At 35.1% G+C, this 15,522-nt stretch overlaps 1 protein-coding gene across 11 annotated transcripts in view; it reads left to right on the top strand.

Moving 5' to 3' along the window:
* KCNC2 (potassium voltage-gated channel subfamily C member 2) overlaps nt 1-15,161 on the top strand; it is a 205,385-nt gene extending 190,224 nt beyond the window's left edge. For 2 of the 11 annotated variants that reach the window (XM_036930819.2, XM_036930821.2), the window contains exons 3-5: nt 3,926-4,853; nt 6,913-7,077; nt 12,018-15,161. In XM_036930819.2, coding sequence (XP_036786714.1) covers nt 3,926-4,853; nt 6,913-7,077; nt 12,018-12,154 — 1,230 coding nt within the window. In that variant the 3' untranslated portion in view covers nt 12,155-15,161. The other 9 variants (XM_036930830.2, XM_036930828.2, XM_036930829.2 and 6 more) reach the window with 9 other exon arrangements.
* Nucleotides 15,162-15,522: the final 361 nt, after the last annotated feature.

Here is a 15,522-nt window from a genome sequence, read left to right as displayed (position 1 = left end):
AAAAAAAAATTACAATGAAGAATAATACAAATACAAAATCATGATGTGGTTCTTTTAGTGCTAATAAAAATATTGATAAATACAAGCTCCAAATGACTTATAGAAACAACCTTTGGTTTCCAAAGTTTTGTGTCTTAGACATTATGTATATTTAGAATTATATTATTATATTTGAAATCTTAAAATTACATATATTTAATTGCATATATTTAATTGTGTTTATTTATGTACAGTTGTTTTGTTTACTCACACATATTTGCAGAGAAGCCAAAATTATGTCATAACATGTAACACAGACACACAGGCACAGACATCCCACTATATAGGAAGTAGTAAACTGTTTTTCTTAAGGTTTAAGATTCTTCTAAGAGTCTACAAATGCTTATAATTTAAAAACTTCAAATTTATTTAAAAATGAATGATCAATCTTGTATTATAAATCTTCAAAAAACACTAGAACAATGGTTTTCAAATGTTAGTATGATAGGAATCATCTAGGAGGCTTGTTAAATGCAGATTCCCCCACCCCAAACAAGAGAATCTATATATGTTCTCTGATCTGGGGTATGGAATTCACATTTGTGTAAGCACCCTAGATGGATTCTAACAAATTTGGCCAAAATACTTTCCTAGGGAGTGGGTAGATAATTTAAATGATTTCCAAGTATAAGATGATTCATGTTACTTAAAGTCCAGCCACCACATACGGTGTCTTAAGACTCTTAATATTTTCTTGAAAACATAACAACTCATTTAATGAACATAAACATCAGGTGCTAGGACTTCTTTTGAGGTAATAATTATACATTTTTAAAACCTACTACAGTATATGTAACAATGTTTTCTAATATTTGTATAGTGCTTTAAATGAAAAACCACTTCACTATGTATCTTTTAATTCACTTCATCCCAAACAGTGGGGTTGGTACAAGAATTTCAGACAAGTGGTCAGTGAGTCCAGGGGAGCACTACTAGCAATCAAATTGCTCTAAAGTTACCTTGCAGTCTCATTTTAAAACCCACGTAATACTTTTAGTAGGTATAAATCTCTTCAGAAAAAAAAGCTAACCTGAAGACCAACCCCAAATTATGGATTATTTTAATGCAGCTAGGCTGTGATTTATTCATCACAATCTTTGGGCAAAATAGGCAGATTTGGAAAACCTGCCATTCCTGCAGTGTTATAGTCAAAGCACCACTTGAGAAAGTGAGATTGAAAACGTCCAGCTGTTTTTGTTAAAGCTCCTGCTGCTTTAACACAAGTTTTTCCATCAGGTCAGCCTCCACTTATCCCTCAAATTTCAATCTATTGATATTTTTTCAGAGGTTTCTATGGTCCCCTTAGTTTAAACAAGCTCCCCTTTTTAATCCTTGCTTCTATTACACTTGTAATTATGTAATTATTGTGGGATTAATTATTTAATGTCTCTGTCCCTAGTGGACTGTGAGTTTCTCACAGGCAGGAATTGTGTTTTGTTAAATTAAAACCCTAGCCCTGGGGCCTGGCACAAGGAGGCACGTAATACATACTTGTTGAATGAATGAACGAGTGAATGAAGAGTAGGAAGATGTCTGAATGGAAGAGGTCCCAGTGTTTCACATCAACAAGCATCAAAGTATATTAGAAAACTGTCTTTGTTGTATGGGAGGCGAATTGATCTTAAAAGAGCAACACTGGCAAGTCCCACTCAATTCACTGCATGAATGTAGGTGGAGAGAATTTGAGACTGTGAAGTTGGCTGAAAAATGCTGTCTGAGAAACACTAGAAGCATTAAATAAAATTGTAGTTTACTTTACCTGTCTTGTATTTTCTAACTGCCTCATTGATAGAATTTGTGCACTAAAACTTGTGACACTTAGCTGGAAATGCTGGAGCCAGGTGGGTATGGGGGAGATGGGGGAGAAATCAGGGGAATCGATATATACATACTGGCAGTGCTCTAATGACAAAAGATTTCAGGGGGAATCAGAAATACACTTGATTCTCAAAACTATAATGATATTGTGATTAGATTAAGAAGTAATGTATGAATACAAGATAATTGATTCTTCCTCCAAGGTGTCATCTTTTAAAGTATGTAGAGGGTCTTAGTGGTACTATATTACAGTATGCAGTTGATTAAAAAAGAATCATCTATATTGATTTGTGCATAGGGGAAGTTGAGTGAAAAAAACATCCTAATATCTCACAATATGTCTGTGAAAGAATAGTCAAATCATAATGTCAAAACCATGGGAAGCTGAAAGATATGCATGGAAAAAAATAAGTCAAAGCCATGAAAATGACATGCCTTATGACTGTATGAATAATGTGTTAACTGGCACACTGCATTGAAATAATCTGTAATTTGGGGTTGGTGTTTAAGGCAGATAGTCACCATCCCAAGATTTTTTTAGTCTCTTCACATATCTCTTTTATATATAGCAAGATTTGTATATATCTTACATTGAAACTCAACCAGGTTAAAAAAGGTGGTTTCAATCTGTTCTTGAAACTTAGATCTTCTCAATGGCATGGTTAAGTAAATATCAGGGAACAGCTTTATGTTTGGGATGTACCCTATTTTTTCCAAATAAGGGCTTCCCTCCCCTTGATTGATGACTTACTGCTCCTGAATAATTCATTTGTTTAAATATTCAATAAATGGTCTCTTGGTGCATATTAAGCCTGATAAATGTGAGAGCATTATCAGAGAATGCTGGGAATCTGCCAGCTTCCTTGACAGTCTCTGTTACTGACCAAAACAATGCCATTGCCTCCAACAACTGGGTTTCAAGTTTTCAGGTCTTTAATAGTAAGAAATGTGTGATCCCAAGATAAACAAATATTTCAACATATTTGTGTTTTACATCTGAGGGTTTGATAGTTAAAGAAACAGAATCTAGGGCAAAAAATTGTCAGGTTAGTGTCTTAGGTGTGACTTTGGAAAAGTGACTTAACCTCTCTGTGTCTAATATGCTGACACTGTAAAATGAGGTAGTAGTAATGTTGTTATAGGGATTGTTATGAGTTATTTATATAAATGTTTCTAAGAGTCTGATGCCAGTAAGAACTATGTAAATGAGCATGCTTTTTTATTATTCTTAGTGGGTATGTGTATTCATATATTATTTACTGAGAAGTGAAATGAGGTGTTGAATAAAACAATAGAGAAAACTACCTGTCGCTTTATAACGTGTTACTCTAACCCTTGAAGTTCTTTTTCAGGAAGAAAATTGTCTTTTAATTTGTTCTTTAACTCTGTTTCTCTCTCTTCAGTCTTGTTGCCTACTCTTTCTCCCTAGATTTACTCTTTTGGACAATTCTCCATTTTAAGTTGATATAATTTAAGTGGGAAAATAACTCAAAGATTTTTTTTTTATGTTCATACCTCATTACAACCTGGACATTTTATTTAGAGATAGCAACCTACAGTTAAATTTGAGTCGCCTTCAAATTTCCATCAGTGTGGAATGCGCCTTTTATTCATAGACTTAAAACTTGATCAAATACGTGAATATTTCTAGTATCACAAACTATTTGGAGCCATTGTCTACATTTATTATTTCTTTCATTGTCTACATTTATTATTTTTTTCAGTCTGTTTTTCTTTAGCATTCTTTTGGAGTGCTTTATATACTTTTTTCACAGGTACATTTTCTTACATGAAAGAGTTAAGGAGTGATTTTCCAACATAAAGCAAGACTTTTTACCTATAAAGCTGAAAACAGAACTTGAAACACATTACACGTGCAGTTCGAATTCATATTAACTCCACATCTCTTCTTTTACTTGTTACTTGAGTAACATTCTGGGCGAAATCTCCAAATATGTTTTCATTCTTTTTCATCTACAGGGATCAATGCTTCTTAGATTTGGATCGAAGTATATTATGGCTCAGATCACTCTTTCCTTTTTCATTTATTTCTTTTCTTTCCCTACAGTTTATTGCTTTTGCTTCTTTATTCTTCATCCTGGTTTCGATCACAACCTTTTGCCTGGAGACACATGAAGCTTTCAATACCGTTAAAAACAAGACAGAACCAGTCATCAATGGCACAAGCGTTGTTCTACAATATGAAATCGAAACGGATCCTGCCTTGACGTATGTAGAGGGAGTGTGCGTAGTGTGGTTTACGTTTGAATTTTTAGTCCGTATTGTTTTTTCCCCCAATAAACTTGAATTCGTCAAAAATCTCTTGAACATCATTGACTTTGTGGCCATCCTACCCTTCTACTTGGAGGTGGGGCTCAGTGGGCTCTCATCCAAAGCCGCTAAAGATGTCCTTGGCTTCCTCAGGGTGGTAAGATTTGTGAGGATCCTGAGAATCTTCAAGCTCACCCGCCATTTTGTAGGTCTGAGGGTGCTTGGACACACTCTTCGAGCTAGTACTAATGAATTTTTGCTGCTGATCATCTTCCTGGCTCTAGGAGTTTTGATATTCGCTACAATGATCTACTATGCGGAGAGAGTAGGAGCTCAACCCAACGACCCTTCAGCTAGTGAGCACACGCAGTTCAAAAACATTCCTATCGGCTTCTGGTGGGCTGTAGTGACCATGACTACCCTGGGCTATGGGGATATGTACCCACAAACATGGTCAGGGATGCTGGTGGGAGCCCTGTGTGCTTTGGCTGGGGTGCTCACGATAGCCATGCCAGTGCCGGTCATTGTCAACAACTTTGGAATGTACTACTCTCTGGCGATGGCGAAGCAGAAACTTCCAAGAAAAAGAAAGAAGCACATCCCTCCTGCCCCTCAAGCAAGCTCGCCTACTTTTTGCAAGACAGAATTAAATATGGCCTGCAATAGCACTCAAGGTGACATGTGTCTGGGCAAAGACAATCGGCTTCTGGAACATAACAGATCAGGTAAGACACAATTTCAAATGCATGCCATTAATTACTTTATAGACCAGTGTGGCCCTTAGGAAAAAGGCAACCATTCTCATTTTCTGCGAATGGTCTTGAGTTTTCAGTTCTACCCCCTCTCATAACATGCGTTTGTGTCAGGCCTGTAGGTAGTTAAAAGTGTAGCTTTTCTAATTCCAACTAGAAGTCTGCATAGCTGGTCTATAGAGTTCTTCTGCTTTGGTGGGAACGCCCTTCGCTGATGGTGCCAATATTTTCTTTTGCCTGTTTGTTGCTTTCACACCATTGTTTCTCTGTTTCCCTGCACGATGTGATGGTATGATATTGGCCATTTCCATCTTTCATCCTCAAAATGTTGATCTCCACCTCATTTGGCTTGGTGTGTCTGTCTCAGTTTTATCTCTGCCACCTGGGACCGTGCCTCTCAACCTAATTCACAAGCAGCAGTTCCTTGAGAAGAATGGATGTTTGCACTTCAAAGACTTAACCATCAAAGAGGTGATATGGAAGATAGCCCTTTTGATAACAAAGGTCTTTCCTAGTAATACTGTGGATGATTAATTAAATTGTCATTATTCTTAAATTAGGTAGGGTTTTCACCATAACTCCCTTTGGATTGGGCAAGGTGCTATGTTATATAATAAAGCCATCATTATTCTGGGGATAAGTTATCTACTTTGGCTAATCAACAACAAAGCGGAATTTCTCTTTGGATTTCCTTTTCAATGCATTATGCACTGGGCTCTGTTCCTTCCCAGAAATGAATTTTGGATGATTTGCTTCTTGAGACTAGATGAATCCCTACTCCTCTCCAATGCCATAGATAATCTAGAAAAGATTGTAGACTGACATTCAATTTTCTCAAGAAATAGTAGTGTCATCTCTGGGCTGTTTGATGCAGATGAAATATTTTATAGATTAAACAATTTAATTACCTTTTCCCAGCTATGAAAATTTAAGATACCTGTATCCCCTCTAATTTAGGTATATTTAATCCTTTCCTTGTAGAAATATGATTTATGATAATCCTACCTTAATAATTTTGCATAATTTAGAAATAACACCAATTAAAGCAAGCCAGCATACAAACAAGGCAGGTGACATTATCAGAGGTTCCTCCCTTGGCTTCCAGAAATGTTTACGAAGTAAATGGGAAAAAAAAATGTGGCTGGAACTGAACTGCTTTTTAAAAATAGTATTCATAGTCCTTATGTTCATTTTTTAGACTTTCTGCAAATTCTCTCAATGTGTATGTGAAAACTGTTAGGCCAAGAGTTCCTGTATGAAAGGTAGAGTTGAGCTGGTGCCGCCAGCTTCATTAGACTGCTCTCGGAGTACCTGTGTAGAGCGCTTTTGAAGGGCATGGAAAAGAGGACACACTCTCAGCCTGGATAAACATTGTTACAATAAGCTAGTATCTAGGCTGATAGGATGTGGATGTGTTTGGCAAGCACATAGAGATAAACAGTTATTTCAAGGGCATTTGGAGAAGTTGATCTTGTTTCACGGTTATGCTCAAAAATATTCTGTCCCTTAAAAATTAAGAACCTGCACACAGAGTTTGTGAGCTTTAGACTTATTTTCATTAAGATTTTGGGGGAAAATTACTTTAAAAAATGACAATAGCATGTCTCAAAGAATTTCATAGACAAATATTTGCTTAGGAATTTTTCCTTAAGTAGTTCCACTTTTAAAGATTCCTAATCCCAGTAACTAGAGAGCATGTCGGAAATTATAAGATAATAATATGTTTGCTACTTCATTATCATCCTTATTTTGAAGCATATTAGTTTTGTGAAAGTCAATTTCCTATTGGATAAAATCCAAAATGGAATTAAAATTTCCCAAGGAATATTTCTCTCCTTTGCAATACATTTCCACTTTGCTCCATGTAAATTTTTGTAATGAGTGATGGAAATTCTTTTTTTTTTTATCATAATGTGATTATTGTGTTTTGTATATCAAGTGACTGTACTATGGACATTCAGTGTAAACTCTTTGTACTGTCTCACTTCCTCATCCGTCACTGTCTGTCCAATGGGCATGCTGCTGTGACCAGTGTTATCAGGTGAAGACAGTACAGGAAGTGAGCCGCCATTGTCACCCCCAGAAAGGCTCCCCATCAGACGCTCTAGTACCAGAGACAAAAACAGAAGAGGGGAAACATGTTTCCTACTGACGACAGGTGATTTCACGTGTGCTTCTGATGGAGGGATCAGGAAAGGTAGGCATGCATTTAATCAGATCCTAACTGGTGACTTACAAGTTAAGTGCTGCAAATATATGAAATGATATAAAATGCTCTTTCATCCTTTTCTCAGAAAGACTGAATGTGGTGCCCTTTTCCATTCCTCATCCCACCTTTTCTTCTCATGAACATTTAAAAATACATATCCCAACAGCCTACTTGATGATCATATCTGAAAGGCATTTCACCCTTGTTTTTTGTTTATTTGTTTGTTTGTTTCCCATTCTTCTGTAGGAAGAATTGTAATGGAGTATTTAAAAATCAAGTCTCTCATCAAGTTATTTCAATATAATGTGCTCAGCAATCTTTAAAAATCATATTTTTTTCTACAACTATCAAGAGTCACTAAGTGGTTCCATGCATAAAATTTAATAAGCAATTGATTATTTTAAAACAATAATATGGCCTTTTATAAAGAAAAGCATTAAATATACTCTCATTAAGTCTCTTACTCTGTATTTGGGTAGTTTTTGCCATGTCATATTTGAGTATCAGAGGTTGAAAAGGTCTAAGATCCTTAGCCATACAGAACACTATACCCAGTCACTTGAAAGGTTACTTAGGTACTGATATGGTGTACTTATAAAATTTTTCTTCAGGGAAATAATAATGATTTTAAGCTTATTCCTGTTTTTCAACCCACATTGAACTGCGCCTGGTGCATAGAATATACTCAATAAATATTTGTTGAATGAGTAAATTTTGGGGGGTAGTCATCTTCGATAAGAAATACAGTAGAATACTGAAGCTCCAACTTCATCATGTGGTTCGTTTTCCTGGAATGTGCCACTGTCCATTAGTATTTCCTAGGTGGTGTTTCATTTTTGCTTTTGCTTTTGTTTTGAGTAAACTTTACAGATTTCAGAACAGTTAAACCTTTTTTTTCCTCCTTGAGAAATAATTTTGTGACACTTATTACCCTCCAACATCAAAGCGCCGGTATTCTCTTTGATTATCTCCTACTTTGATAATCCCAGTTGTTTTATTGCCATGGTTATAGTTCTCTGTTTATTGACAGACTAGAGAAAGAACTGTAATGATTTCCTATGCAATGAGCTGAATTTGAATCCAAGACCACTCCAAAACTTTCATATTAATGCAACTGAATTTTTAAAATGTGCTTTTTTGCTTTTCATTGCAGTTTCTCTCTATTAATTAACAACCATTTTAGGGCATAAATATTTTTTTTCTGTGATGCCTCCTTTCTTTGAGATATTTCATTATCCATGTAGTTCTTCCCTTTGATTTCTTGTAATCACCTTGTATTGTCCATTCCATCTCCATGCCTTTGAGTCTCAAAAAAAGAAGACAAGGGCTCGTTTGTTTCTTCAGTATGTAATATTTTAAATAGTCTTCATTTCAATTACTTCCATTCTCTGCATCTGTTCCTTGTACCGAAGTGTTTTTCCATTACCTGATTAGGCTTATTTGATTGTTTGCTATTTTACATTTAAATATTATGTGTTGGAAAATGTTTAAATATTTAATGAAAAAAGTTAATATCATACTACTGGAGCAAATACATGTACATACTTCAATAATAATAATAGTATCTAATTAATAGTATGTATTCCATAATATTTTTAATGCATTGCATATTTCAACTCACCATATATGTATATACATGTATATATGTGCATATGTGTGTATATGTATTTATATTTAATATGTGGTTACATTTACTTACATTTTTGAGTATCATTTAATAAAGTATCACATGCGGTATTCATACTAAGGTGACATATTTTAAAACAGCCTGAATTAGACAATATTTTGAATTTTAACCTGTCAAGGAGATCACATATGCAAAAAGACTTTACAAATTATAAAGCATTGTGTAAATGTAGTTTTATGAAAAATTGTAGTTTCATGACCACAGCAATTAATAAGATACTTAGTTTGTGTGGAAAAGTTATACACACAGTCTTATTTCACAAGTACAAATTCTTTGTCAATGAGAACATTTTTGAAAAATTAGTCTTTGAGCTTCTTATTCTTTATTTCTCACCATAATCAACTTCTATTTTCATTCTTGCTTAATTCTTTTGCACCTCTGTGTTTTTTCTCCTGGGTCTAGTAACATTCCTCATAAACTTCACTTAATCTTCTTAGTGTGCTATTTATTTTGTCATGTCTATCAGGAATTCACTCATTTCTTCTCCTGTTTCCATTTATGTAGATGATAGATTTCTCCTATTCTCCTACTCAGACATTTATTTCCTAAATAATCCCTTTGACCTTTCTGGTTGGTCTCTCTACTGATTTGATTTCAGAGTTCTGAAATTCTCCCCTATATGTAGATGAAAGGAAATTACTGGATTCTCATTGAATTCTTTTTCTCCCAACAAATGTGAATTTATTTAGGCATACATTAAGAAAACTTAAGAATTCCCTAAAGAGAACTCCCAGTACTTAGAAGCTGTGTTTTTATTTATGCAATAGTATTTAGGAAAGTAAAACTACTTACTTGGTTTAAACTATAACGTAAACATACCCATTGACAGATAGTACATGGATAGGCAATTTCAATATTGCCCCAAATAAGCATATGCTCTTAGAAACTGTATAAAATGCAAACCATGCATTTAGATTTTTTCGGCTCAACATTATTTATTTTATGAATATATTTTCAGCCATTCCAGTCAATAAAATTTAGCTAGGCAAAATTATGTCAAATCTGATTAGAAATGACTCTGCAAAATAAAGAAAAACATATTTATATGCAAAACTTATAATTTTACTAATTAAATGCCTGTTGCTAAATTAGAAAGGAAGTCTTTTCAAAGGAACACTGAAATTATAAGTATTAAAACTAAAGGGAATATAAACAGAATTGTTAATATTTATGGCAAAAACTGTTATTCAGAAAAATGACTGAACATTTAGAAATACAATCAAGATTTACATATAGCTAGTGTGTTTAGTATAAAACCATCAAACAGATTTTTACCGTTTTGGAGGTCCTGTAGGGAGCTTGGGCATTATGGGGGAAAAGATGTAAATTTCTTCAAGAAGGATTTATAGATATTCACAGCCCCTACTGTTCATGCATATTCACCAGTTTGCTTTTAATCAAACTGAATCAATATTTATAGTGCAGTTTACATTCTTAAGTTACACAGTCAACTAGGCTAAATTATTCTTCCTAAATATATTAGATCTTCCAAGTCATATTTCCAATGACTTTACAGAAAATCAGTAATAACTAGCCCTTCAGGCACATGACGGTCCATAGGTAAGGGTAAATTACCTGCAATACTTTTTTAATTATTTGACATTCTCTTATTAACTATTCTATCGTCCACCAGAGTAGAACAAAATATATAACTTCCCATGTTTTATAGCTCAGAATACTAACAAAACATATTGGCAGATAGTTCTCTCATTAGCAGAAATTATGTCCTAGAGAACTTTATAATAGTTGGTGGATGACATAAATTTTCTCAAAGAAGTCATCAAGTCTGCTGAAAGTTTATGTGTATGTTTATGGGGAGAGAGGGTCCTATGCAGTCCAGCTTTACCAAACCTCAGTAGTGCTATTATTTCAATTCATATCCATATTTGTCCTGGGTGCTCATAAATCAAAAATCATTAAATCACTTGATTCACTTCTCCTCCCTCAGTAAAAGGAGGAGAGATACCGTTGGCTTCTTCCCCAGAAGTTTCATGGAAATATAGAACTAAAAATAGAAGCAGCTGAGAGGAACATGAGGAAACTACAGAAAGCCCATTTTTTTCTTATATTGTCATCAAGCACACAGAGGGCTGATCAGAACCCAAGGACTGTGCCCTAAGTCTAAGGGATGCACCAAGTTCACTGGAATTGCACCTACTTGCTCAGCTCTGGCTGTGCGAAAAAGAATTTCATTTTCCTGCTCTACAACACTATTTTTCAACAGAGCTGTCAAAACATTTATTTCCTGAGCTGTATAAATTTTCCAGTCAATAGTTGCTCTGCTTTCAGACAGTTCACTTTTAACTTTTATACTAGGTGCTCCCCACCTCATTTAACTGCCTCTAATCTTTTCTAATAAAAAATGCTACAGTGTATGAACACTTCCAAAGGTGACATTGATTGTTTGAGTAGCTAAGGAAAACCACTGGGTTAGAGCCTGTGAGAATGATTTTTTATTCTAAGTCCATTACAGTCACGAACGAAAGATTAGAAAGCGAGATAATAGAAAGAAAAGGTGAATCTAGATGAAATTTTTCTCAATTCCTGGCATGGGGGAGTCAGTTGAAAACATCATATAATCAAGTTGAGACTTTAATTTACTGAAATTATGACTCAATTTAAATTTCATTCATTTTCTTTTCTTTTCCTTTTCTTTTTTTTTTAATCCAAGGAATTAGAAACAGGCATTCATTCTACATCATCTAGATAATGGCATCAAATGTCATTATTTAAGAGTCATCCTTTTAACACTATAAAGCTGCAAGTTTAAATATTCTGGAAAAAGAGTCAGCCACTTAGAGTTCAGTATGCTTTATTAGCTCAGTAAATAGCAAAAAATAAAAATAAAAAAGAAAAGAAAAGAAAAAATAGTATGCTTTTTTTTTCAGGAACATGTTGTGAATTTAGAAATATTACCCAGGTTTGCTTTGCCAAATTCTTAAGAGATTTCCAGTATTGTATATGCCAAAATTACATCCATACAAGCTATAATCTAGGAAAAAATAGATTTTGAAATATTGCAACTATAATTTGTGATAGCTGGTTTAATCTTTTGGGAATGACATCTATAGTTAGCTTCATTTTTTTTCAGAGTTATAAATGGTCTCAATAATGAATTATTTGTAAAAAAAATTCTTCTTTGAGCTCAAAATAGCACTTTTGATTACCCTGCATGGTATCCTTTGTCTGTGTCTGTTTTCTGGTTGATTTCAACTGATGTCTGTGCATTTTTTCATGAAAGGATATGAAAAATCCAGAAGCTTAAACAACATAGCGGGCTTGGCAGGCAATGCTCTGAGGCTCTCTCCAGTAACATCACCCTACAACTCTCCTTGTCCTCTGAGGCGTTCTCGATCTCCCATCCCATCTATTTTGTAAACCAAACTGCATCAGTCGGCTAAATTGTATTAATTCAAGTACTGTTTACCCAAGAATGAAAATACCTAAATGTAGAGTTACTCCAAGCTCCATTAATACAGTATAAATACTGCATGATACTACCATTTGAAGTCAGAAATGCTACATTTGGGTAGCTAACAAATCTTATCCTGGCTTTAAAGGTTATCTAAAGTAGTGCTACTCCTTCCCCATATTAATTGCCCTGGTCTCCTTTTGCAATAAAATGACAGGTAGTGTCAGATATTGGCCAGTACACTAATACATAAACATATCTTCAGGGAGATACATTTAAAACAGTGTGCTTCCAAATGCCAATCACTTCATTGGACTTTCATTTCTTGTGACTCTCTAAACCCTTCTGAAGATGTCTGGGATCCTCTCTTGATTGCACACAATATGACTTTGGTTAGCTCATTTATATGGACCATCTTATGTCTATCACCTGAAAGCAATGTCACGGAATTCGGGGACCGTGGATAGCTCACGATATGTGTGCTTGCATCGAACCATCCTGATAATAGGAAAGAACTGGCCAACTGTTCTGCATGTTGAATTGTGGGGCAGGGAGGGCGAGTTTCTCTTTGATATATTTTTTTTCCTTATTCTTTGAAAGAAATATTTGTTTTAAATAGTTTAATTTCCTGATTTACTTACTTTTCTTCAAAAATGCTGTATTGGAGTTCTGAATGTCTCTGGTTGTTTGCACACAGATAACTGCAAAGAGGTTGTCATTACTGGTTACACGCAAGCTGAGGCCAGATCTCTTACTTAATGGCTTGGGGAAGGCACAAACATGAGAGAAAGGTAACTGCCAGCCAGGCTTGCATCGTTTAGTCAGGAATTGCTGCTTGGTACTAGAGTCATTTTTTTTTTTTTAATCCCAGGATTTGTCATTATTTTCAGCGGCAGAGTGCCAAATATCTCCCAAAGCTCTCGTGTCTTTTTTACCCCCTTCCTTTATTTTTATTTACCAATTTTTGTGCAAACGTCAAAAAGTATTGTTGTTCATAGGAGACTTTCTTGACCAGCCTTAATTTCTGACTCACAGGATTAATCAGATTTTCAGGCAGTGTTTAAATCAGGTGCTTTGTCCTGTACGTTGTTCTGTCTATGTGTCTGTCTTAGCTCCCTGTCTGAACTGTATATGCCATCTGTCTCCATGAAGCACAGAAATACCTTCATAAGATGTTCAGGATTTTAGTTCTGGGTCTTCTTCCCTGCCTCCTGCCTTCTTTGCTATTTGGAACAGCCTCTCTGCTTTGTGTGTGAATTAATGATGCCCTGTAGACTACCTAAGTTAATCGGTACTGTGAACCTTTTTGATAAGCAGGATTTAAGCAGCAATATCACCAGTGCATTTGGTTGCCTGCAGTGTCTGTTTCCATACCCCAGCAACCAGCATTTATCACTACATTCCAACAGACCCCCTAGGGAGTCTTAGTCAGTCCAAGTGGGAGAAATTCTGTTTACACACCCCTGTGAATGCAGTAATAATGTGTCTGCTGTCTTGGGCATGTGAGGGAAGAGAAATGCCAAATCCAAATTGAGGGATGAACAGTATTTCTAAGGCACTGAGAATCCTAGAGACTGTTTATTAAGTCCTAATTCTCATATCTACTCTTGTTAGGAAGACAATTGTCATTTTTATTATTGGCCATATCACATGTATTTCTCTATATCACCAAGTCCTAGAGCATGAGCTGCATGTCAGAGATCTTATACAGCAGTGTATTTACCCAGACGTACACATCTGATATTCAGAGATTCAGTGATCTTTTTGATAACACCACACATAGAAAATGATAATTACACATAGCTTTATGGTAAAGGAATTAATATACTGTTTGGTGCTGCTGTTATTGACTGCAGTGTTGTACAGAATTTATCATGGATATTTGACTGCTGAAAAAGGGACAGTGGAATTTAGCCATACCAAGGACTGTACTGGAAACAGACTTCTGCTGCTGAATGTGCCCTGACATGAGCAGGTTGCACTTGGAAGAGGTCCCTGCATCTTCATGAGGCATTTAGAGCTTATCAAGGAGTGGTGGCTGGAACTCATTTGGTGCTTCCCATATGAGAGGTCTGCCTGTGGACTGGCCAGTGTCCATGAAACAACTGTAAATACCAACACGTGTGCATGGGTTAACAGCTTTGACCATCTCACATCAAAGGAAGCCGAATTCATGATCAACATCTCTGAAGCTTCAACTAAGGTCCATACCTCTGTGAATTAACCCCATGGGCCCGCAGTAGATCGTGCTGTGAATCATACAAGGCAATGATATTGGTGTAGTATAGATCTGTCTTACTTTTCCTTATTTCTTCTGTGTTGGTTGAACATTGACTATATATTCTTTTCCTATAAACCACTTATGTTATCAACTTGTCATACCATTTTGTGACATTTTCAGTGCCTACCTATCAAAATGGACCTTTTTAGTCATGTATTTGTTTAGTTCTGGAAAATCATTATGACTTAACTCATCTACTATTACTAATAGTTTAAGTCTTTTGTCATTGTTACCTCAAGTATAAATATTACAGAAGATAAAATTCTGGCAATGCAAGTATTTTTTTATTAAATTATCAAGGAGCAATGTCAGTATATAGTAGAATATTAATCAAATTATATCCTAAAATGTATATTTTGCATAAAGAGATATTCTTCAATCAATTACTTTTTTGTGAGTTTTGCGGCAAATGAAGCTTGTACTTGTCTTTTAAACTCTTGTAGTTGAAATTGTATAAGAATTCTTTGTCTTGCTTAGTCAATATTTCCAGACTCTATTAGTTCCCCTGGGATTCTGAATATAACATATAACCTGATTATGAACCCCCATGTTGTAGACCTTTCGTGAATATTTCAAGGTGCATGTACAACCTTGGTCATAACCAATGAAATGTAACCAACTGAACGATGAATAAAAGGCAAATAAGCTGGGGATAAACTTGAATTCTATCTGATTAAATTTTTCCTATTCTTTTCTTGGCTCTTCTCTTTGTTTCGGAATTTTCAACAGGCTTTACTGTTCTTTACACTGCACAATACCACAGACACTCACATGGAGTAAAGAATTTGGGATGCAAGGATTAATAACCATACATAACTTCCAATTTAATTCAAGTCTAAGGCATGTAGCCAGTGTTCTTCCTAATTATTAGTTATTATGGTATCTAATATTGACAAGGAATTTTATGACTAATACTGATTTTCACTTAATTTCCAACTTATCATCACAGTAGTTCTGGAAGGGAATATGTTTTGTTTTCATTTTATTGGTGGTAAAGTTAAGGATCAGAGAGTCAGAGATGTTTGCTTATATTTTGCCACAGATAATCTTCCC

This window comes from Manis pentadactyla, chromosome 10 (genome assembly GCF_030020395.1).
Source record: "Manis pentadactyla isolate mManPen7 chromosome 10, mManPen7.hap1, whole genome shotgun sequence".
NCBI classification, from domain to species: domain Eukaryota; kingdom Metazoa; phylum Chordata; class Mammalia; order Pholidota; family Manidae; genus Manis; species Manis pentadactyla.
The sequence above is the reverse complement of the archived record's forward strand: the minus strand, read 5'-3'. Positions and strand labels throughout refer to the sequence as shown.